This window comes from Sceloporus undulatus, chromosome 6 (genome assembly GCF_019175285.1).
Source record: "Sceloporus undulatus isolate JIND9_A2432 ecotype Alabama chromosome 6, SceUnd_v1.1, whole genome shotgun sequence".
In the NCBI taxonomy this organism is placed as follows: Eukaryota; Metazoa; Chordata; class Lepidosauria; order Squamata; family Phrynosomatidae; genus Sceloporus; species Sceloporus undulatus.
In genome coordinates, this window is record NC_056527.1 from 103,518,740 (window position 1) to 103,543,721 (window position 24,982).

Sequence of the window (24,982 nt, forward strand, 5' to 3'; positions counted from 1 at the left end):
AACGTCTGCTTTCTAGCTCCTGTTTAGTTATCTTTTTTAAAAAATTAAGTTACGGTAAGTTTTTCAGGATTTTGTTTCACATTTTAAACCATTATCTTATTAGATATATCCCACTAGCGCTATTAAGTTTTAAGTAACATCTCATCACCATAGGATCCACCATGAACACTGGAGCAGGGGCACTTCATTCCATGCATCCAATGAAGTCAACTCAGTCTACAACAGCTTATGCTACAAGCTTGATTCTCTCCCTTTGCATACTGTAGAAACATTAGAGTTTATCAGACAAGGGAAATTGGAAGTATAATCCAATGGCAATCTGAACGCAATCATGGAGTTTAACGTTATTGCGTGATAGACTGCCACACGCAAATTCGGGCAATGGCATGCTATTTTGGGGCAATGGGGAGCCAGTTCGAATGCAATGAGCATTCACATAATTTTGCTAAACTAGCGACTTTATGTGAATGTGTTCTGGACCCATTTTCTTTTCATTCGAAATTAAGAGACATTCCTCCCGTGATAAACTCCATTATCTGCCAGCCACAGTGATAAGAGCAAAAACTGGGGAGAAGTGTTGTCTTCAGCCCACACTTGCAGACTTCTCAAAGGCATTCCGTTGGACACTATGAGAAGTCAGGTGTGGTACTAGATGGGCATTCAAGACCAGATGGATCCCAAAGTATGTTGTATTTAAGAGGCACTATAGTACTTCCAAAAATATTGATACAGATGTTTTATATTTATTTATTGTATTTGGAGGGCACTCATAAAATGAGGCCCTCAAAGGTAGCTTATGGTTATTTGATCTGATCCAGAATAATAATAATAATAATAATAATAATAATAATTATTATTATTATTATTATTATTATTATTTATTTATAGCCCGCCCAATCACAAGGAATCCAGGCGGGTTACAACAGTAAAAATAAAGATAATAAAATAAAATACAATAAATAAATAAAATACAATAAAATTAAAGAGAGCGAAGTGAGTACATTCACAGTTAGGCCTGATGGAAGTTGGGCCTCTCTTTTTCACTCCCTCCCAGGTCTGATGATGATGTCATGGAGGGAGGGCTCTTCTTCTTGAGGCAAGGATTTTATTTTAATTAATTTTAATTTAATTCTTCTCATTAAATTTAAGAGAAGAATTGGTGGACAGAGTGACATAAGTCACAGTAAATGGGGAGTAGAACTAGGTAGGGAAGGCCTGCCGGAAGAGATCCGTTTTAAGAGCCTTCTTAAAGGCTGTAAGAGTAGAAATGTCACGGATCTCCTTCGGCAGGTCATTCCATAGCTTCGGAGCTGCGATGGAAAAGGCCCTCTGGGTGACTGAACTTAGCCTAGATTTTATTGGCTGAAGTAGATTCTTCCCCGAGGACCTTAGAGTGCGGGACGGACAGTATGGAAGTAGGCGATCTCTTAAGTATTCTGGACCCAAGCCATGTAGGGCTTTGAAGGTAATCACCAACACCTTGTACCTTGCCCGGAAACTAATTGGCAGCCAGTGAAGGGATTTCAAAACCGGTGTTATGTGATTGGTACGACGAGTACCTGTAATTAACCTGGCTGCCATATTTTGTACAAATTGAAGTTTCTGAACTTGGGACAAGGGTAGCCCCATGTAGAGCGCATTACAGAAGTCCAATCGAGAGGTGACCAGCGCATGTACAACTGTTTCAAGGTCTCCCTGCTCCAGGAAGGGGCGCAGCTGGCGTATCAGCCGAAGCTGATAACAAGTGCTCCTGACTGTCGCATCTACCTGAGCTGTCAGGTGAAGCGACGAGTCAAGGAGCACCCCTAAGCTGCGGACAGAGTCTTTCAGGGGAAGTGTGACCCCATCCAGAACTGGCTGACATAATTCCATACCTGGGCTTGGGTTTCCTATAACAAGTACCTCCGTCTTACCTGGATTCAGTTTGAATAGTTCTTCAGTTAATGTAAGAACCAAATACCCCCTTTTATGACAGTGATTTTCTGCCTACAAACATCTGTATTGACAGGAAGTTCAATAGGTCCACTCCCCATTTTGATGGCACTGGTTGCAATTCTGCATGTCATGCAGCCCAAAGCACTGAGAAGAGAAGGAAAGGGAAGAGAAATTCACACATACAGCTTGTGTCCAGAAAAGGAATACCTTGTAAAAAGAATTTCAGCATCCCCAATCCCTTCCAAAATAATGGAAGAAAAGGCAGAGAAGCATTTGATTCAGTTAAGAGTTTATTCTTTAATATCAATAAATAAGCAGCTAGAAGAATCTCTTAATTTCCTCCGAGTTGAGGAGTCTCACTTGTTTGTTTTCCCTAACAAAATGTTTCCTTCTGTGTATGTGTGCATTAAAAAATCCAACCCCTGGCTTGAGGTGGGTTCCAGTCATGGGAAGATGGGGGAACGAACGTAATTGATGTGGGTACTTATGCAGAAAGCAGTGGGGATGTGTGTGGTTGCGCACATGTGCGAGGGCAAGGAAGGGCAGGTGGCTCAAAATGTACAGAAGCCAAGTAGATAGTGGTGTTTTGGGAGTGGGGAAGCAGCTGGCAGGGAACACGGCGTGGCAGGTGCCAATGTCATGGACCCACACTGGTAAGTCCCCGATAAAGGAGGTACAAAAGGTGTGTGGGGAAGAAAAGTGGCTATTAAATAAGGGAAGGGCACAGAAGCATAGATGGGAGCAGCAGACATGGCAGAGGCATAAGGGGAGATCATCATGGTTGGGGATGAAGAGGTTATTTCCATGTTGACTCAAAAGTTCACTTCTTCTTCTCTTCTATGTTATCTGTAAGCGCGGGGAGAGAAGTAAGAGAAAAGATAGAGTAAGGAACAGAGAGCAGTGCAGGCTATAAGATTCCATAGTGCTAAACCTGGACCAAGTCTTTGCCAACATGGCTGGAATACCCGCATAGGGAATGATAGGAATAATGTCCTCTTTCCTCTCCACCCAGATCAGGCACAAAATTGTTTAGTGAAAAGCTGGATGGACATACATCTTGTTGAGGAAGCCTAATGGTTCTCTAGCTCCTTATATGTAGTTGTTTCCCCCTCTTCCTAGCAGTGCCCTTATGCATTGTCCATTGGAGGCCTCTAAACAGAGGTTGGATAGCCATCTCTTCAGAGTGCTCTTGCTTTGTATGCCTGCATAGCAAGGGATTGGTTTATATGGCCCTTGCAGTCCCTTTCCAGTTTTATGATTTAACAGATTATTTATGACAGGCAGAAAAATTGGTAACTGGAGCTTCTTTATTGCTAGGAAAGCCACATCAGCTGACCTTCTGCCTGGCACATGGCTGATACAGATACAGGGCCTTGTCAGAAATATACTGTATGTGGCTGGCCAATCTTCTCCTTGACCAGAATGCAATGTTCCACTTCATTATAGTGGACTCATCCAATGTTCATGGGCATTGGAGCACATTATGATACAATATATGTGTTACAGCCTTTGAACAGAAAGTCCCTTTCTTCCTTGTCTTTAAACTCAAATACCACTCATTAGAAGAATCCTTCTTCCTAAGCATTTTTTTCTAAAGGGCAAAGAGGGACAAGCACCAGCCTTTGGGACAAACCTAATTTTTAATAGGAACTTTCTAGGGAGGTTTACTTCTGAGTGGGGGGACCAACTTCTTTTGTTTTTCTAAACTTTTTGGATCTGATTCTGGCTATTTTATTTTAACTGAACTGCTTTTTAGTTTAATCTATCTTGTGTTTCCATTTTAGAGTTCACTGGGAGGAAAATGAAAACAGTTCCCTCCAACTGATCTCATCCTTCATGTCCTTGGATTTCCCCTCTCTTCCCATTGAAAGAAGAGAGAATTACAATGAAGTCTTCAGAAAAGACAACTCAGGAGAATGGAGAGAAACCATGTGCAAGTTTTTAAACAAGGTGATAAATGCAGACTGTTGTCACACATCTGGTGTTAATGACAGACCTGGTGCACTAGTTTAAAGTCTTCTTTCTGCTCAGTTGCTCTTCATTAATTTCTTATTGACATTTACAATAGGGATGTGAATGTAGAAGAATTTGGTAGCAAGAAATCTTGAAAAATAGGCCCAAATCCTATACCCTCCAACATTTCACAAATGGCTGAGCAAAATCAGTGTGTGGTCAAAAGGGTATGGTCAGGCAACAAGTAGGCAAAAGTTAACACACAACACTACTATTTTAAGCAGCGAGCCCTGAAATTTATATTTAGGAAAGTTTATATTTAGGAAAGCTTAGAAAAGCCTGAAAAAAAATAAAAAATCAAAATGACCCAACTGAGAAGGGCAAAGCAATACCCATCCTCTCCTGTCCTCTCTCTCCTGCTGAACTAACTTTGAATTCAGATTGCATAAATTTCAGCAATCATAGGATACAGCAAGAAAGCAAGAGGAGGAGAAAGAAACTGGGACATTTTAAAAGCCGCTGAGAAAGTGGGACAGCAAAGGATTAACACTCCCAGCCAAATTGTGACAGTTAGAGGGTATAAAATCCAAGTATTAGTCCCAACTAGAATAGAGCCACTAAATCAGCGGAACATATGTGTTTGCCTAGCCATGGTCTTACTGATTTAATTTGTCTACTGTAGTTGGGATTGGGATCAGATGGGTTTAGACCATAAGCACAAGAGGTTTATAGTCTGAGCTGAATGTTGACCCCCTGCTACTCTGTGTATCTGGACTAGCTGAATCTAATTCAAGTTGAATGGCACAATGGAAGGCTTTTTAAAAATTACACTGGGCCAGCAGCACACCCTATTATTCCTGTCAGGTTCCTTTAAGAAAGCCTTCCTTGCTCCTTCTCATGCTTGAATTCTATTCAAATATGTAGTGCCTACACATAGCAAAAGTGAAAATGAAAAATAAAAGACAAATCTGTTCACTTACAAACTCGTACTTCACTGATGTGATAGTCTAGCATTTTCTTTTATGTGTGTATATACTGTATATACTCGACTATAAGTCGACCTCATGTATAAGTTGAGAGCAGGTTTGGGGGCCAAAATTATGGATTTTGATATGACTCATAGATAAGTCGAGGGCAAAACTTAAGGGTGTATAACAAGGGATGCAAAGGGTGAAGCAAAGGAAAACAGTGCCAGAAAATATACAAAATTCCGGCATACAAAAGGCTTCATGGATGAAAAAATATAAAGGGGGCGTGAGTGTTTCCAGAACAGATGACACTCTTGCTTTTCACAAGGGGAAGGTTCTTTTTTAAAAAAAGAATTAAAGTACAGTGCAATACTTACATTGACCCATGGATAAGTCGACTCAGGTTTTGGGAGTCAATTTTTTGACTAAAATTTCTAGACTTATACATGAGTATATACAGTATACATGCCTTCAAGCTGCCTGTCAGTTTGCCCTACAAATAACCCACAATTCTACAAATGTACCATTAATATTATCAGTGAAATACAGGACTGGAAATCCTCACAAGGTGTAGTATGGCCTGATCATACTGTAGCCTAAACATTTTAATGTAGATGAAAATACTCTTTGAGATTCATGCTTAGAGATTTAGCCTTATAAGAGAAATTGGGATAAAATATAGGTGGACGAGAGTTTTACAGTGTTCACTCACCTCCATGAATGCCAGCCACAGTGTGACAAAATCCAATGCAGAAAAGGTCACCCCATAGGGGAAAAACCCAGCCTCTACTCACAGAAGTACCCCTCCTCACCCAAACATCCTCACCCTTCAACTCACAGTAGAAACCAGCAACAGCAAGAGCAGCAGGTCCCAGTGAAGGAACAGCCCCTGAATCCAGTTTACCCTACCGCATCACCCACCACCACTCCAGCAAATGTGGAACCAAGCAATTGCTCATATGATGGGCCAGGCATGGCATAGAACAACCAGCAAGAGGCAGTCAAGGCAACTGGGGTACAGACAGAGATAAGCAGATTGGACAGGGGAAATACTCCTGTTTTTGTGCATGTAAAATTAAAGCCAGGTAAAATCATGACTTTCAAACACAAGCTGGTAGGAAGGCATACAAATGATTTCAAGACCAAATGCGCTTCTTGTGTGTATGCACAGAAAGTGAAACAGCAGTACTTGAGAACTGATGGACAAAAGAAGATGCTAATTTGTTCCTTCAATGGGCACAATGCCTAATACGGAGCAGTTCAAACCTGAGCCTGGAAAAAGTACTGTTTTGTTCAGAATCCCCTGGCCAGATAGTCCACTTTACTGGCAATATTGGTAACGGGATTCTGGGCATTGTAGTTCCAATTTTTCCAAGCTCACTTGATTTCAAGAACATTTGAACTCAATTTTTAGAATGTTAATTTGGGGCTGAAAGAACCTAAACAGATAACACAACTCTGAAGTTTGAATGGAAGATTACCAATGTTTTCAATGAATCTACAGCCTGTATGTAGTGATTCTACAACCTTCTCCAGCCTAGCTCCCTCTAGGTATGTTGGAGTCCAACTTCCATCAGCCACAGCTAGCACAACACAACCATGGCCTTGCTGATCTGAAATGATGCAGACTGTAGTCTGAAGTTTTCTAGAGTGTACCCCAGACTGGAGATGACTGCTCTATGACATTGTTTAGTGGCTTTAAGAACTGTGTTTGGCAGAATTCGAGGATTATTGGGTGCTCTCCATGGTTCCACAAAGAGAAAATCTGTAATGGCAGACAATTTTTCCTAACAGACATTTTACCCACATTCTTCCCATGCCATGTGCAGCTGTAGATTTACAAGGTATGGTGATAGCCACCTGCTTAACTGGCTTTAAAGGATAGACACATTCATGGAGGCTATAACTGACTATAAGTTACATTAGTCTGACTTCCTCAGGTATAGTTTCACTGCAGATATACTAGTTTAACCGTCTTTCTCTGTAAGGAATAAGACAGATAGAAAGAAGGACATAGAGAGAAAGAGAAAGTAGAACTCTTCAACAAAGAATTCTTAGCATCTGTTCCAAACTACAGTGGTCAGGATTTTTGACCAGGAGACATGACAGGCAAAGTACTACAAAAATAGTGTATTTTCATGCTGGTTTTTTTGTTTGTTTGTTTGTTTGTTTCTCTGTCTACCTCCTCCATTCCATCTCTGTACTTGTTTAAAAATATATACATTATTAAGCTACTTCAGTGGCTCATCTTAGGTCAGACTTAGACCTACGTCTCAGTTCTCTGCAGTTTATGAGGTTTCTGTGGCAGATATGTTGATGTGGATTTCCCTCATGATATTAAGTATGAAAACCATTGGAACAGTTTCTTAAAATAAATAAGGTCTGTGCATTTCAAACACCACCCACCCTTACATCATTATTCAGAAAACTGGACAACTGACAACCTTGCTTTAGGAATTTGACTCGCTTCAGTTCATACAACCAAGTGTGAATCACAGGTGTTTCTTAGAGTAGTCCTGTTTCAGGAAATTATTCTCTCCCCTGTCCCACCAGCCACTATGACTGGGCCCCAGTTTCCTGGACTTTCCAAATGCAGCAAAGAGACAATTCAAGCACAGAAAAGACATTTCCCTCCCACAGTCCCCACAGCTCTTCCCAAATGGACCAACAAGCAGATATGATGAGATAGCAAGAAGAATAAGCAAGGCATGCAGGTCAAGGGTTGTGAGATACCTGGGATTCAGGATACAGGAGAATAGAGGGGGAAGGAGTCTATGCTACAGGAGGGAAAAGGATAAAAGAAACCAGAATTAATAGACATTGGGAAGAGGGTGGATAAGGAGGAAGGAAAGTAATTAGTCTGGAAGAATAGATGAAATGGAATGGATGGAATAGATAGGTGGAATGGAATGGGATAGATGGAAAGAATAGAAAATTGGCAACCCATCAAGGAATGGAGATCTATGTAGGGACATTGGCTATGAATGAGAAGACTAGATTATTTTCCTTCTCTCCCATTAACTCATTCCTCCTTTGACAAAATCTGGGTGAGAACCCCAGACTCCCATATGGTTCCCACCTACCAGCCCACTCCATGCTAAAAACTGAAAAGGAAACCCAATTTTTGTTGCTGCTGATGTGTGGCTTCAAGTCATTCCTGACTTACAGTGACTCTAAGGCAACCCTATCGCGGAGGTTTTTTGGCAGAATTTGTTCAGAGTGGGTTTGTCATTGCCTTCCTCTGAAACTGAGAGATTGTGACTTGCTGAAAATCACCCCATAGGTTCCTATGGCCGAGTGGGAATTCAAAGCCTGGCTTCCAGTGTCCTAGTTCAACACTCACACCAGTAAACCATTCTGGCTGGACAGCCAAATAAACTCTCAGATGCCCATGTTTTAATCATTGCCTTAATTCAGATCTGAAATTCCTAGGGACTGACATCAAATTCTCACACACCCGATTGTAGGCAGAGGAATCTCAGTGTCCAAGCCCCTGGATTTTTCTCATCCTCTTATCTAAAAGGAACTGCCCTGGATGGGTGCAGATGGAGATGATGGAGTATCACATGAGTAATGGGAAAGGGTGAGGGAAAGGGAAAAAACTACAAGAGAAAAGGTCAGAGGAGAGGGACACTCAATCCCTTCTCTTCTTTACTGTGAAGGTTCTCCTTGTGCACCCTATATGGTGCTCTTGACCCCAGTGAAGGGACAAGAAGAGAAGGCTTGGAAGGGGACAAGGCCTGGGACCCAACTGGAGTAGGAAGGGTGTTTTTTAGCTTTGGAAAAACTTACGCTCCAGGTAGTTCCGGGCGACGAATTTGAGAACTTCATCCAGAAGGATGACAGGCAATGACATCTTCAACACCACCATCCAGTGATGCATATCCAAATGTGTCAATTTGAAGATCATCTGGGAAGAACAAGAAGAAAGGGAAGCAATCAGTGTTTGCCAGTACCACATAACAGAGTGGTGGAGAAAGCTTTCCAAAGGCTGGAAATACAGCTTTAGTGCCTTGAATAGTATTTTCTACCTTCCTGTGAGCTGCCTAGCACAGAATGAGTTTTGTAAAACAGTGAACACTTTATAATAATTGTGCAAAACAGCTGAAATAGTGAAGGTGCCCACCATTAGCATAAACTAAAGAAGTTGCAGAATAACTTGGGCTGCCAAAGGGCACAATATTTCATTTCATTAAACATGAAGGACAAGCAGTCACTAAGCAATATAAAAATATCATTGCAGATATATGTAAATTCAGAATTCTGTGTTATCCCCACATCCTAATGCAGGGGTGGGGTATGTTTAGCTTCGACTGCAACTGCCATCATCCTTCACCATTGACTATGCTGATCATTGTAGTTTAAAAATACTGTATCTGGAGGCTGCATGTTGTATTTTTGTACTAGTACAACCCAATCCCAATGCTATTCAGTGCAATCTGTTTACACATTTATTTGCCACTACTCAGCAATCAGGCAAAGTGATATCAAGAGGGACATGTTGTGAACTGGCATCCAGAGGAAACCTAGAACCAAGGCCAGACTGAAACAACACTTACAGGCAGGGGATCAACGTAGAGGATGACAAAGTGCAGAGACATGGAGAGGCAGATGGATCCCAGAAGCCAGATATTCACCCAGGGTGGCATCCTCACCAAAGATTGGTTCTCTGAAAGACTGTGCACAAGAGAGAAAGAGGAAATTGAGGGGAAATTGACATCCTTCATGTTTGGGGGGACAGAAGACCCCTGTCCTAAATCACAGCTCAGTACAACTAAATAGACAATGGCTCTTTAAACTTAAGCTATTTAGGAACTATCTGTCACTTGAGGAAAGTTGCTCAAAAGATTTATGAGATAGATCTCAAATCAACTTGAAAAGCCACAGATGGAGCAGGAAAACAGGCTAGGCTGGGCTGGGGTAGGGAAATGTAAGAATTTAATTTATTCAGTTCATATTTTAATGCAAACTTAACTAATTTGACTTTCTTAAATGAATACAAAAAACAGAGCTTGGAAAGGTTAGTTTTTAAACTATAAACTCCATACTCCCCATGCTCACAGGGAAATTCTAGAGAAGTACTTTGGCCACATCATGAGAAGGCATGATTTATTAGAAAGGACAATAATGCTAGTAAAGGTAGAAGGTAGTAGAAACAGAGGAAAACTGCATGTTAGATGGCTGGTTTCAATCAGAGGGGTCATGGGCTTGAATCTGCAGCCCCTAAGCAGAGCAGTGGAGGATAGGGGAAGATGTCTCATCCACAGGGTCATCATGATTCTGAATTGACTCGAGGGTAGTTAACAACAATAACAACAATTTCTCCATGGTCTCAGCAAGAAATATAATGTAATAATTCCTCAACAATTTGCACTTTTCCAAATTTTCAATGCAGTTCTCCAGTCAAAATGAAAACAAATATGTTTGGGGAAAGTGTACATAAAAAGGCTTATACTGGTGAAAGTAATATAAAAACCACATTATTTTGAAAGAAACTAATGAACACATTAGGAGAAATGTTAACAAAAATGCACCCTTTAGAGATCTGCAAACTGATGTGGCATTCTAACAAATGAAGTTAAGATTATATGACTCCATGGTATTACAGGAAAAGAACAAAATGTGGTAATTTGTGTGAAGAGTTCAACAAATGGACAATCCCAGCTTTCTTTTAAAACTGTGGTCCTCAGTTGAGCACCCACTGGCACCAGTGTCCTCATGGACACCTCCCTTCTTTTTTCTACTAGCTTGCCTACTGATAAAGAGTACACACAGTCTGGAAGATCAGAGAAATGGAAATCACCATGGATTTGAATATGAAGGATATTTTGAAGGGCCTCCCCAAATGCAGTATAATTTGTATGATGCTGAAACTTACCCACATTGCCCCCTTACCTGTTAAGTGCATTGCACATCTCAATGGTGACCAGGACTGACAAAGCCATGGTCATTGGGACAGAAGACTCAAAGATTTCACATTCCAAACCTTCAAAGTCAGGGTTCTCTTCTGTGCATTGCATGAAATGGGACTGGGGAGCAGAAAAGGAAAAAGTGAGGACATAGTTCTTAAACAAAGCATGGCTGTCTTGAGTGAAGAAATCCCAAGAAAGCTACCAAGATGCCCCCTCCCCATAACTCCTCTGCAGAGAAGTCAGAGCATACCAGCTGGTAGTAGGTCACGCCAGGTCCATCTTCAGCATATATGAACCACCAAGCGGCGGCACCAACAGTGGCAGCTCCGACATATCCTGCGGGCAAAACAATGAGAAATGTTGCTGCTATCAAAGAGGAGGATCAGAGAATGACCTCTGGAAGGGAACTGGGCTAAATATAGATTGTAAATAACTGAATTAAATTCCTTGCTACACTGATTTGGATTCTTGTGTACAATAAATATGGATTATTGTTCTTGGTATAAGGGACAGACTTAGCAGTATGAATAAAGGAGCTGTCTCATTTGTATCCCACTGGACCAAGAATAAAAACATTGGGGAATCTGTCACAGTTCTTGTCTTTATCATTGGAAATTTATAGCTTGGAAAACTATTTTGTATCACAACTCTGGGATTCTCCCAGTGGTATCACTAGGGGGTATGGGCCGCACCAGGTGACACACTAAGTGGGGGGTGACACCACTGCTCTCAAACACATACCTTTCGGTAGAAACAGGCTGTGGAATTCATCTGCTTCCCTTTAAAATGCTTTAAGAGATGGTGGGAATGGAGCGAAGCTCAATGAGAGGGAAAAAGAGGGGCCCCAGAATTTTAAAAGAATTTCAAAATTTTAAATGTTAATTTAAAAAAATATTTTTTCTCTTTTTAAATTTTCTTTAAAAACATCACATTTTAACTAAATCTTCACTATGTATATGTAAATACATTTAGGTTGTGCATATGATATTGTAATTTGAAGGTATAATTTTAATTTTGTTTATGTCACAACTATTAGCATTGCATTCAGTGATATATGGGAATTATGATTTACACATAACCTTAGTGCATAAAAGCATTACTAAGGATTCTGCATCATGTGAAATGGGAGGAGGTCAATGTAGGGGGGGGATTGACACCATGAGTTACTGCACTGGCTGACACCAACCCTAGTGATGCCGCTGGATTCTCCTAACTATCATGGCCATGAGACAGGCTAGCTAAGGGATTCTGGGAACTGTGGTCCAAATTTCTGGGCATGATACAGAATTCTGAGTTGATTGCAATTCAGTTATGTAAGATCGAATATAGAATATGGACCATGGGCTCATGTATAAAAACAGCATCCATAATGTGTGTTCATGGTACATTCTGAGTTAAATGACAAGATGTGCTGGGTGGGGGGAGAAGCAAGTACCTCCAATGGCAAGATAGCGGAAGAAAAGCCAGCCACTGATCAGGGGCTCCTTGGGGCTGCGTGGGGGCTTGTTCATGATGTCCAGGTCAGGGGGGTTAAAGCCCAAGGCGGTGGCTGGGAGCCCATCAGTCACCAAGTTCACCCACAGCAGCTGCACAGGGATCAAGGCTTCAGGGAGACCCAGAGCAGCTGTAAGGAAAATACTGCAAGGGAGGGTAGGGAGAAGAAAAACATAAAGGTGAGGAGATACAACTCTTGTGAAGCAGTAATAATGTGCAAGCACTAGGTGGCAGGTGTCCCCACAATTGTCATTTCTTATAACCTAAAAACACTAGAGCCCATTGGGTCTTGGAAGCTAAACAGGGACAGCTCTGGTTAGTACTTGGATAGGAGACTGCCACTGAATACCAAGTGCTGTAGGCTATATTTCGTATTAAGGAACTAGCAAAACCAACTCTGAGTATTCCTTGCCTAAGAAAACCCTATAAAATTCATGGGGTCACCATAAGCTGATAAGCAATTTGAAGGCACATACGCACAAACATACACATTTCTCTGTTATCACTCAATATTTACAAGACTGAAAATTTTTGGCCAGGCATGCTTAGCATAGGAGCTGAACCTGTCAAATGAAATTGGATAACAGAAAGTGAAAAGGGCGGTATCACAAGAGACGAGGATTGGGTGCCTTACCAAACGACCTCACCCACATTGGAGGAGATGAGGTAGCGGATAAATTGTTTCATGTTGTTGTAGATGGCTCGGCCCTCCTCAACGGCGGCCACAATGGTGGAGAAGTTGTCATCTGCCAGCACCATCTCTGAAGCAGTCTTGGCCACAGCAGTGCCAGAGCCCATGGCAATACCAATCTCAGCTTTCTTCAAAGCTGGGGCATCATTTACACCATCACCAGTCTATCAGGAGAAATGAAGGAGACAGATAGTGAACTAATAGTGAAAACCAGGAGTATAACAGCACTTCATGAGTGGTGAGAAGAGAGAGCTCCAGAACTTAAAACCGATCCCTAAAGCATTTCTCTGCTCTGTGTTTCCAAGTGATTTGTGATTTTATGATGTTTTAATATATTTTTGTATACATTTTAAATTATTCTGTGGGGAATCAAGTTGCCCAGAGAACTTTTGTTATAGAGCAGCCTATAAAATCTACATATAAATTAATGGTTGAATAACATTTTTAGTCTAGAATGTTATTCGATTCTATTAACTGAGTTAACTAAGCACAGGAAGGATATAGCACAATCTTACAAAATTATTCATGATGTGGAGGAAACAGATGAATAGATGTTTTTCTCCTTCATCCATAATATTCAATCCCAGTGTCACCCAGTACATTCAGGGCAGAAAAAATAATAAATGCACTATTTCACATACAGTGAAATTGAGGGGACATAATGGATAATTCTGGGGTAGAGAACCACAACCCCCGTTTTTACCTCATTCTAAAAGGCTGAGATGACAGTAAGAAAAACCTGCTGGTATTTCTTATCCTACACTTGCCTCTATTCCTGCCCCCCCAAACAAATCTGAAATGGAATTCAATCGTTGCACTGAAAAAGTTTTCCCATCATTAGTGTAATTAATGGCAGTCATTGATGGCATTCATTTCTATAAGATGGGTGCAACAGCCATTAGTTTAAAAGGGAATAAGATACATTCATGGTGAACAGGTCTGTAAGCTGGTTAATGATGGTTAACTGGAATCACCATGTCCAGAGGCTATACAGTATATCACAGAAGACCAGTTGGCATGGCAATACCAATTTCCCTTGCTTGATTTGAACCCTGGTTTCCCATAATCCTACAATCCCTAGGTCATGGAAATGCACTTTGGGCAAGTCACACCCTCTCAGCCCAAGAAGAAGCCAATGGCAAACATCCTCTAAATAAATTTTGTCAAGAAAACTCCATGACAGGGTTGCCATACAACTTGAAGGCACATAGCAACAACAGTAATGAGCTCTTCCCTCGCTGCCATAGGAATGAGGTTGCTTCTGACCCTCCCGACCCTTCTCCAATCCTGCTATTGCCATCCATCTATTCACCATAGCTGTGATCTCATCGAAACTCTGCAAGAATTCTACAATCTTGGACTTGTGTGTTGGCTCAACGCGAGCAAAGCAGCAGGCCCTCTTGCAAGCTTCCCGCTGCTCTCCTAAAGGCAGGTCATCAAACTCGCGGCCGGTGTAGGCCCTCCCAGTCACGTCTTCATCCTCGGAGAAGATGCCAATACGTCGACAGATGGCGATGGCTGTGCCCTTGTTGTCACCTGTGATCATGATGACACGGATGCCAGCTTCACGACACAGTTGGATGGAGCCCATCACCTCTTTGCGGGGTGGATCCAACATGCCCACGCAACCCACAAAGGTCAGGTCCAACTGTGGAGGGGACATATCAGAACAAAGGTATTAAAATAAGTCTACAAAATTGATGGCCTATAGCTTGTGTTTCTCTCCCCTTCTCAGAGCAAAGCGCAGACCCAAATGCAAATGCAATAGCACACCCCCAATTTCCACCCCCAATCTAACAACATTCACAACTGAGAACTGTAAAAACAGACAAAACTAACTTAAGAAATATTCATTAGTATTTTTTGGTGAGAAATTTGTTTGAGAACATCTTTTCCAAATATGTTTCAATTCTGATTTTTACCTCAGGTGCTTTTGGTTCTGATCCAAAGCTAGGAACAGTGAAGCTTTTGGATCAAAATCCCCAGAATCGTCCAGCTGACTGGGATGCGGGGAACTATATATTCCAAAGAAGTGATTTTTCCTATCTCTGCCTCATCATCTCTTCACTGTCTCCTTCTATGTGATTTGAGCTCAGATTTACCTCATAATCAACAAACTTGGTAGAGTCCTCAAGCACCATGTCTTCTCTCTTGGGAGGTGTGTCCCGTGTAGCCAGTGCCAAGCAACGGAGGGTATCCCGTCCTGTGCCCCACTCTTTGATGACACCCATGATGTGGTCCTTGACAATGGGGGTGAGGGGAACACGTGTGGTGCCCACACGGACATAGTTGCAACGGTCAATCACACCTTCTGGAGCACCCTATATATGAGGAAGAATAAGAAGCCAATAAGAGTGTGACTTGAAGACAAAGGGGCAGCAATCAGTGTGTTTGTGTGTATCCGAGTTTAGTATTACTACTTTTTTGGACTATCGTTCCAGAATCACACAGCCAGCATGGATAGTGGCCAGGCTGGCTATGTGATTGTGGCAATAGTAGTCCAAAAAAGTAACATTTCCAAGCTTTAATCTATATTACTCTGGGGACCAGCTACCTTTAAGCTGGAAATGTCAGAAACTGTCTTTTGGGGACAAATACAATACAGGCAAAAGTACTTTCCAGGCTACCAGTTGCAATGTGGATCTAATGTACACCATCTCAGATGGGTCTCCAGGAGGAAGCTCTTGTGACTGGATGATTATTTTTACACTATTAAGTAAAAGAATCATAGAATCATAGAGTTGGAAGAGACCGCAAGGGCCATCCAGTCCAACCCCCTGCCATGCAGGAAATCTCAATCAAAGCATACCCGACAGATGGCCATCCAGCCTCTGCTTAAAGACCTCCAAAAAAGAAGACTCCACTGCACTCCCAGGGAGTTTGTTCCACTGTCAAACAGCCCTTACTGTCAGGAGGTTCCTCCTAATGTTGAGGTGGAATCTCTTTTGCTGTATCTTGCATCCATTGTTCTGAGTCCTGTTCTCTGGAGCAGCAGAAAAGAAGCTTGCTCCCTCCTGGATATGACATCCCTTCAAGTATTTAAACAGGACTATCATATCACCTCTTAACCTTCTTTTCTCCAGGCTAAACATCCCCAGCTCCCTAAGTCATTCCTCATAGGGCATGGTTTCCAGATCCTTCACCATTTTAGTTGCCCCCCTTTGGACACGCTCCAGTTTCTCAATGTCCTTTTTGAATTGTGGTGCCCAGAACTGGACACAATATTCCAGGTGGGGCCTGACCAAAGCAGAGTACAGTGGCACTATTAATTCTCTTGATCTAGACACTATACTTTTATTGATGCAGCCTAAAATCGCATTGGCTTGTTAGCTGCTGCATCGCACTGTTGACTCATGATCAACTTGTGATCTACTTGGACCCCTAGATCCCTTTCACATGTAGTCTCATTCAGCCAGGTGTCCCCCATCCTATATCTGTGCATTTTATTTTTCCACCTCAAACCCTGTAAATAACAAACTAGCTATTAGCAAGAATAATTCCAGCTACATGTCTTTTTGACATATTAAAAGAACATTTAATATAAACTCCAACCTGCAGAGTAATATAGAATACAGCATATATTCTGCCAAATATACAAAATTGCAATGGACAAAATTGCAAAACACCTGCCTCATCCTCAAAAGTATATGCACCATAAAACTATGTACGTCCATTAAAAAAAAACCACCCTAGGCTTGTCAATAAGTCTTCAAAAATTCCTAAGCCACAGACACTGTTCTAAACCCACCTCTCTACACATACCTGTGAACTATCCAAGGGATGCTGATGGTAAGAATGTGAGAAAAACTACCTAACAAGCCAACCAATCCTCAGTTTACAAATATTCTCTTCTTGGTCACTTGGAATTGGAAAGTATTTTTTTCTCACTACAATCCACCAGTTGTTCAAAAACTTGAAAATAAGCCACATTAGTTGAAATGTTAAAATATGGTGTCATTTCCCCTATGTGTTTGCTACGTTGCTATAAATTAGGGTAGCAATGGTGGGGTATCTAACAAGTGAAATGAGTGGACAAGAAGAAGCATTAGCAGAGTTGTGAAGGGAGAAAAAAGAGGAATGCAGGCTGTTGGTTTTTTTCTACTAGCGCATCAAGATACACTGAACCTCCTTGCTCTGGAATTGTATGAAAAAGTACTGAGGCTTTCAAATTTTACAGTGGAATGTGACAAAGGATGACAGCAGCTCTGTTTTTAATGGGCATCCTATGTCATACCACAGGTTGGAAAAATTATTTTGGGGATAACAACCACCCATCTCCACCTGCCAGCATGGCTACTAACATGGCAGGCTACAGAGTCTGGGAGTTTTAGTCCAAAGAAGTAACTTTTCCAACCTCTGGCCATTTAAGAACAACAAATGCCTCTATATGTTTCTCAAATAAAAGGCAAGATGAGAATTCAGTGAATGAAATGTGAACTGGGGGCTAAGATGGAGCTCCCTCATTGCTTGGGAGACATAGTGAGAGGGGGCTTTGCTAACCTTGACGAACATCTTGTTCCCCACAGCAGCCCGGGAAGCCTTTGCTGGGGAGCAGTAGACAGACATGGACTTCCGGTCACGGGAGAATTCCAGAGTGAATTCCTTCTTCATGAGTTGCTTGATGACCTAGAAAATAGAGGAGGATGAAAGAGCAAGAAAGCAGGGGGTTAAAAAAAATCCATTTCATATTACCAGTCAAAAAGGCCACTGTGAACACGGGACTATTGATATAAAATGATATAAAAATTGATGCAGGTATTTAGTGAGTGGACTTCATGGGCCAGAATTAACAGAGGATCATTTTTAAATTTGTAACATGGGAAGTATAAATGCTGGCAATCTGCAGTAAACTATTTTTTTATCAGTCACAGCAGAGGTTACATTAGAGAAGGAGCAAGACTACTCTATCATACAAGAACATTGTAAGGATTCCGCAAAAATGTATGAAATATTCAAACACTTTGAAGCACCAAATAAATGCTTTTATTAACTTCCAGAGAGGTAGCTGAATTATTGTGCTACAGTAAGATTCCTGTGGCACACACCTATATGGAAGTAAATCCCATTGAGTTCCATGGGCTTCACTCAGGATTGCAGCCATATTGTAGCATAAGCTTTCACAGGCTAGAACCCTTTAATAGACTCTAGTCCACTAAAAGCCTCATTCTGCAATAAATGAGCTAGTGTTTAAGGTGCCATAAGACTCTTTATTATTACTAACAGGAGCTTTATATCTGCAAGTAAGTTTTATAGATAGAAATCATCTGAAACATCGGAGACTAAAGAACCTAAGTGCAAGAGCAGATGGAGAACATTTATCTGTTAATCTGAAATTGCAAAGTTCTTCACCCAAACAGATGATATGTTCATGCATGAAAGCATTTTACTAACAAAAAATTAAATATAATTAATTGTAACTATATCAACAAAGACATGCCTCTAGCATTTGTGCATTCATTGACCTGAATACAGGATGCCAGGAACAAATTTACTTTTGGCATGGGGCAAAATGTTGCATTAAAACCATGAGTTTGGGAAAGTGATGAGAATCATGCAGCTTCTGGGGTAATCCTATGCGGCCCTTGGCTGTCCCAGTATACCATCCCACAAAAATCCCAAATCCTTCTAAAAAAAAATCTGCTAAATTTCTCTAATGAGCACAGTTTTGGTCCTAAAACTAATTGTCCTCTACCTACCCTGACACAACCAGAAAACACTTTGGAAAATGCCCAACAAAAAGTTCCAGCTGCCAAAAATGTTTGTTACAGTAATCAAAAATGGCATTGGTGTGGGCCACATGAGTTAGAGCTGAAAATGACCCTCTGACCTTTCTCTGTACTATTTCACTTACACATATTGTCTCGCTCTCTCTGATTCTTCTGTACATCATTTCTGTGTGTTCATAAATGCAAATAGGCATGTATACATATTTAAAATCATGGCTGCATGCAATCTTTTTCTCCAGTCAAAAATACATGCAAAAACAATGCAAAACGTAGCAAAAAGAGCAGATAAAAATATGTAATGGAAGAAATGTACCAAATTTCCTGCAGACTTACAAAAATATTGTAAAATGCTGGAGAAACCAGTAAAAATATGTTTAAGGATTTGAAGAGTTATGTGGGGGGGGGCACTGCTCCAAATGGCAGCATGGCCATTTGTTGTGAAATTTGGGGATTTGGCCTCCCCAAAAATACATTTTCTCAAGCTGTGTCACAAGCATTAGTTTGAGTGAATGAGAGACAGAGAGTGAAAACAGAATTACACCCATCCCTCCACATTCTCTGGCGTTTGGGACACAGGACCCCCGTGAATGTGGAAAAAGTACAAATAACATAAACACTATGTTTTTTTACCTGAAAGAACACCTCTCTAGGAATCTCTAGGTCTTCCAGTGCAACTCTGTGGTTAACATCTGCCAGACATTGACCATAGAATTGCACTGGAGGAGCTATAATTGCCCAGTGGAGTGTTCTCTCTAGGAATCTCTAGGTTCTTCAGTGTGACTTAAAGTTGACCATAGAATTGCACTGGAAGACCTAGATATTCCTAGAGAGAACATATTAATAAAATGCATGAATAATCAAATCCGCAAAAGTCAAAGCCGCAAATGTTGAGGGACAAGTGTATTAGATTTGTCCATCCCTAATATATACATTGCATTTATACTTTCTACTCTACTATTGCAATGGCCCTCTTAGCCTAGTCTCTTCATCTATTTTTTTCTATGGGGTTGTGGGACAAGCGATAGGCTGAAGTGCTGGAGCAGGACAGGATAATGGAAAAGAGTAGTTCTCAGAAGCTACTACTTACAGCGTTACAAGCGTTGGCACGCTCCACCTTGCTGAGACTACGCACATCTGTGTTGAATACGTTCATCTTCTCCACCAAGCAGGTCAGGGCAGTTTCAGTAGCTTCACCCACCTTCTCATATACACCTTTAGCCTGGGGAAAGGAAAAATGGAAAATATGTTTTAAACATGATGTATCAGGGATAGTCAAGAGCTGCAGAGAGATTTATCATTAGGAAGGGATCAATAATAATTTATTCTAGGAGTGGTCCACATCATTTTGTTTCCTGAGGTGAAATAACAAAATGGTACCCACTCATCCTACTTCTAATAGGAAAATAACAATAACAACAGCCACGATGATATAACTAATATTTTGCCGGCATTTTTCATGAGGCAGTCTGAAGAAGCTTTCTGCCTAAAGGTATGGCTTCCACTGGCAGTCATTCTGCTTAACTTCATATAAAGGAGGAGTTTGACATGACTCAGAAAAGCACCATTTGCCAGTTAGCTCTTCCTCTCCCACTTCAGCATCTGGTAATCATTGGCCATCTCTCATCCAAGCGTTAGCCAGAGCTAACCTTGCTAAGCTTTCAAAAGCAGATGGGATCTGGTGCCTTTAGGGTATCTAGGCAGGTAAGACTACTACTAAGTAGGATATGAACCTAAAAAGAATCACTCACTTCATTGAAATCCAGAGAGGAATCATTGCAGAGGGCACAAATAGTAGCCAGTTCAACAAGACCATCATACTGTCCAGTTCTGACCACTTTATCATTCTTAAAACTGCATATATGACAGATCATGGAATTGAGAGAGAGAAAGAGAGAAAAATAAGCCAGACTCAGACAGGAAAATACTACCACAAATACAAATGATGAAATTATTAAAATTAAGATTACTGGAGTCACAGTATGTTACATTGTGGGAATTACTTTATTAATACGTTTAGCTTTTTAGCAAATTAGTGAAAGGTGGCTGGTAGTGGAGCCACATGGACAGGCAAGTTACGGACTACCAGATATTGTTGCAGGGCAACTCTCATTAGTCCTAATCCTTATTATGGCCAAGGATGATGGGAGCTGCATTTTAACATCTGGAGGGCCACATGTGTGGTATTCCTGTCATAAAATGGGAGGGCCACTCTGTATTATTATTATTATTATTAACCTTTATTTATGAAGCGCTGTAAATTTACACAGCGCTGTACATACAATCTTTTAGTTAGACGATTCCCTGCCCACGGGCTTACAATCTAAAAAGACATGACACAGAAGGAGAAGGGAGTGGTGGAGGGAAAGGGTAAGAGGTCCAGCAGTTCCTCTCTACCTCCAAGGCCTGGACCAAGGCAGATGGACTGGAGGGAGGGCGAGGCTTTATAATGGATGGTTAATCATTTTCCAGGGAAAATACATACTCTCAAGTAGGATAATACATATACAGTACATAGCAATACAGGAAATGGTTCAATAAACAGGCACCACAAGAACATCAAATAGTAAGTGACAATTATGCAATGCCTGGGAAGGCTTCTCTGAACAAGATGGTTTTCAACTCCGTTTTGAAGCTGGTTAAAGAAGTGATGGCTCTTGCTTGTGGGGGAAGAAGGTTCCAGGAGTGAGGGGCAGCAAGTGAAAAGGGGCGAATCCGAGATGGGGCAGAGGAAATCCTGGGCTGAGACAGCAGACCTTGACTACCAGAACGGAGGGCCCGAGTGGAAAGGTGAGGAGAAAGAAGGTCTGATAAGTAGGGAGGGGCCAGTCCATGGAGGGCTTTAAACGTGGACAGCAGGAGCTTATACTGAATGCAGAAAGGGAGTGGGAGCCAGTGAAGGGATGCCAACACAGGAGAGATGTGGTCGGCGCGGTGGGTGGAAGTGATAATGTGTGCAGCTGAATGCTGAACAGAGATTAAAGGACGGAGGTGAGAAAGAGGAAGCCCAGCCAGGAGGACATTACAGTAATCAAGTCGTGAGATCACTAGGGCATGGACCAGGATCTTGGCAGTAGAGGCGGAGAGATATGGTCGGATTTTGGCAATATTGTACAAAAAGAATCTACAAGCCTTGGCTGTGGTCTGGATCTGAGGGATACACGACAGAGAAGAGTCAAAGATAAAGCCAAGACTGCGGGCTTGCTGGACTGGTTGAATGGAAATGTTGTCCACAGAGACAGAAAAGGAGTGTTGAAGGGTGGGCTTAGGAGGAAAGACAAGAAGCTCCGTCTTGGACATGTCTCCATTCTTACAAAATATGTTTAAGGATTTGTCAAGAAGTCGCAAGAGAATTAGAATAGGAGAAAACTCAGAGTGGTAACATGATTTTAGCCCTATTCACTCATATTTTTCTCACTCCACAAAGAATACTGCACAGAGAGAAAGTTGGCACAAATATGTTAATTCTCCTACTCCCCCCCCCAATATATTGGTAAGCAACTGTCTGCACTAGGAATCTGCTCTACTCATACAGACTCCCCATGCAATTATGGTAATTCTAAATCATACTAAAAGCCTAAATTTGTAGATCCAGCTCTCCGTTGCAGAGAGTCACTTGCCAAGATGTGGTGGACAAAGGTGACAGTGGTAGTTCATGTGGAGCATCAAATGCCTAAACAGGTCTATAAATGAAATTTAGTTTTGCTGCTGAACACAAGAGTTAATCGATGCTTTTGCCTCCGGTACAAAAAGTTCAGAGATTAAAGGATGTTAGTAATGGCAATATAGGAGTACCTTCCATTTCCCCTTTCTAGAATGATAGCAGTTATGAAGTGTTTAATGAAAGAAGACAGAGTTGTTAAAATCATTGTGTATGAGATGAAGGGTAGGAATTAAAATAATGTTAAGAGAATTATAAGATTAAGATTAACTCTTATTATCTCAAAGTGACACATAGGGTTTTAAAGATTAAGCCAGGTTTATTTCTATCCTCAGGGTGTAGGATTAGTTTAATAGGATGAGTTCAGGACTTGCAGTTTTTGCATAGGTTTACTCACACTTCTCCTTCAGGGGCGTAGGTGGAACCAGTAATTGAGAACTCATTCAGGGAGCAGACATCCCCATCCACTTTGTCAATGACAAACATCTGCAGAGAGAGGAAGGAAGGACATGTCACAATGACTGGTGTGGAGAATGGACATGGGAATTGGATAGACAATGCTGATATCTGGCTTCAGCTCACCTTGCAAACAGACATTTGATTGGTGGTGAGGGTGCCGGTCTTGTCAGAACAGATGACAGAGGTGCAGCCCAAGGTCTCTACAGAGGGCAAGCTTCTGACAATGGCGTTCTTTTTGGCCATACGGCGGGTACCCAGGGCAAGGCATGTGGTGATGACGGCGGGAAGGCCTGAGAAACAGGATGGGGAGAAAGAGGAAGGGAAAAGTTGGTTATGAGATCAATGGTGAAGGGGTAGATTGAGCTCCCCCCTCTTCACAGTTGCTTGACTTTAAAACAAATTTGCCAATGGGGATTTGCTGAGAAGTGGGCAGTAGGAACTGGGGTGAAGTGCCCCACTGCTGGCAATCACAACAATGAAGGAGATGGGTAGCTTCTGGTGTGTGCGTGTGCGTGTGTGTGTGTGTGCCAGGAGACATAGAAAAACATTTTTAAAAAATTAATCAATGGACAGTGAAGCTTTCGAGTTATTTATTGGTTATTTTCGATCATCCTAGCCTCCCTTCATTCACTTAGGACTTTATCACACATGAGGAATTTCTCTTAATTTAGAATGAAAAGGAAGTGGGGCCAGAACGCATTCACGTGAATTCGCTAGTTCAGCAAATTTACGAGATTGCAAATTGCGTTTGAACAGACTTCCCATTGCCTGAAAATAGCATGCCATTGCCCAAATTTGTGTGTGGTAGCCTATCACGAAATAACGTGAAACCCCATGATTGCGTTCAGATTGCCATTGGATTATACTTCCAATTTCCCTTGTCTGATAAACTCCTTAGTTTTTTTACCACTAACAACACGATGGCGGGTTACAGACCGCCACTTACGACACGCTCCGTGCGTGCTAGGGATAGGAAGGGGCGTGGTAGGGTTAGGAAGAGTTGCCCCTTCCTAAACAGCCCTGGCCCCAACACGCGCGGAGCACGTCGTAAATGGCGGCGCCCATCCACATGGGCGCTGCCATTTTGACATCTTGGACGCATAGAATCCAGACGTGTCGCGGCAGAAGTGACGCCGCGAGGGTGCGCTTCGCCCTGCGCGGCGCCACTTCCGTGTTTTGAAAAGGAGCGCCATTTCGGCGCTCCTTTTTCGCTGCACCGGGAAGCCTCGTGGTTTGGCCGCTGGGGCTTCCCTCCTCAGCGAATGGCGGCGGCGGCAGACCGCCCGCTTTAGGGCGGTCTGTAACGCACCAAAGTCTTGGGAATCTGTCATTTCCTACATCCAGGTCTATGGTAATAAAACCAAGGTTTCAACTGATAAATGCAGTCGAAGACCACAGCTCAATATTAAGGAATTCTTTGAATCTGGAACATTCTACAGGTAATCTTTGGAATCTCAAGTGAGGCACCTGTTACAGAAAGGCTAAAGGAAAGCCCTTAGAGAGCTGTGTCACTGGCACTGAGAGAATGAGAATTTAGATATTAATAACATAAGGCCTTATAATGGAATAAACTGAAGTCTAACATAGGGATGGGAACAGGTGACCCTTTATATATTGTTGGACTGCAATTTCCATCAGCTGAAGGCAGCATGGGCAATGGCAAGAGGTAACAGAGAGTAGCTTAAAGATAACTAAAGATTCTCTTTTCCAGGACTCTTAACAGAACTACCAGAAAACATTTCTGCTTCTAAATTCTATGTTTCTAAGTAGCTGCAGATAGTAGGCAGTCCTGATGAACAAAGAGACGAGCTTGGAAAAAATTCTGAACTAAAACTCCCAGAACCTCTCGGTCACTGGCCATGATGGCTAGGAATTGTAGTCCAAAAATAACTTTTCTAAACTCTGAATAAAGGACCGTAGAGGAATTATTTTGTTGCTTTTATTGATGTAAAAGAATAATTGATTAACTTCAGATCACACAGAAATCTACTGCTAGGTCCCAATCTTCCATCTGTTGTGTATGGTGGTCCTTATGTTTTGTGGATTTATTTATTTAATTTGCATATGGAGAGAGGTACATACACTAATTGTCTGACTGTATACTGTACTATGTGTGGGAAATGTCAGTTTATTGTTTGCTTGGTGAAGAAAGCCACTGCTCTTTGAAACTGAGAAACTTAAAAAAA

The 24,982-nt window shown here is 41.7% G+C and overlaps 1 protein-coding gene across 2 annotated transcripts in view; it reads right to left on the reverse strand.

Annotated features, from left to right (window-relative positions):
- Positions 1 to 2,212: 2,212 nt before the first annotated feature.
- ATP2A1 (ATPase sarcoplasmic/endoplasmic reticulum Ca2+ transporting 1) overlaps positions 2,213 to 24,982 on the reverse strand; it is a 41,728-nt gene continuing 18,958 nt past the window's right edge. The window contains exons 9-23 of one of the 2 annotated variants that reach the window (XM_042474557.1): positions 22,920 to 23,086; positions 22,735 to 22,823; positions 20,428 to 20,530; positions 19,767 to 19,898; positions 17,454 to 17,579; positions 15,056 to 15,274; positions 14,266 to 14,601; positions 12,897 to 13,117; positions 12,204 to 12,406; positions 11,019 to 11,104; positions 10,752 to 10,885; positions 9,416 to 9,533; positions 8,649 to 8,766; positions 7,590 to 7,633; positions 2,213 to 2,781 (exon numbers count right to left, since the gene is read on the reverse strand). In XM_042474557.1, coding sequence (XP_042330491.1) covers positions 7,629 to 7,633; positions 8,649 to 8,766; positions 9,416 to 9,533; positions 10,752 to 10,885; positions 11,019 to 11,104; positions 12,204 to 12,406; positions 12,897 to 13,117; positions 14,266 to 14,601; positions 15,056 to 15,274; positions 17,454 to 17,579; positions 19,767 to 19,898; positions 20,428 to 20,530; positions 22,735 to 22,823; positions 22,920 to 23,086 — 2,057 coding nt within the window. In that variant the 3' untranslated portion in view covers positions 2,213 to 2,781; positions 7,590 to 7,628. The remainder of the gene's footprint in view (positions 2,782 to 7,589; positions 7,634 to 8,648; positions 8,767 to 9,415; positions 9,534 to 10,751; positions 10,886 to 11,018; positions 11,105 to 12,203; positions 12,407 to 12,896; positions 13,118 to 14,265; positions 14,602 to 15,055; positions 15,275 to 17,453; positions 17,580 to 19,766; positions 19,899 to 20,427; positions 20,531 to 22,734; positions 22,824 to 22,919; positions 23,087 to 24,982) is intronic. The other variant, XM_042474556.1, reaches the window with a different exon arrangement.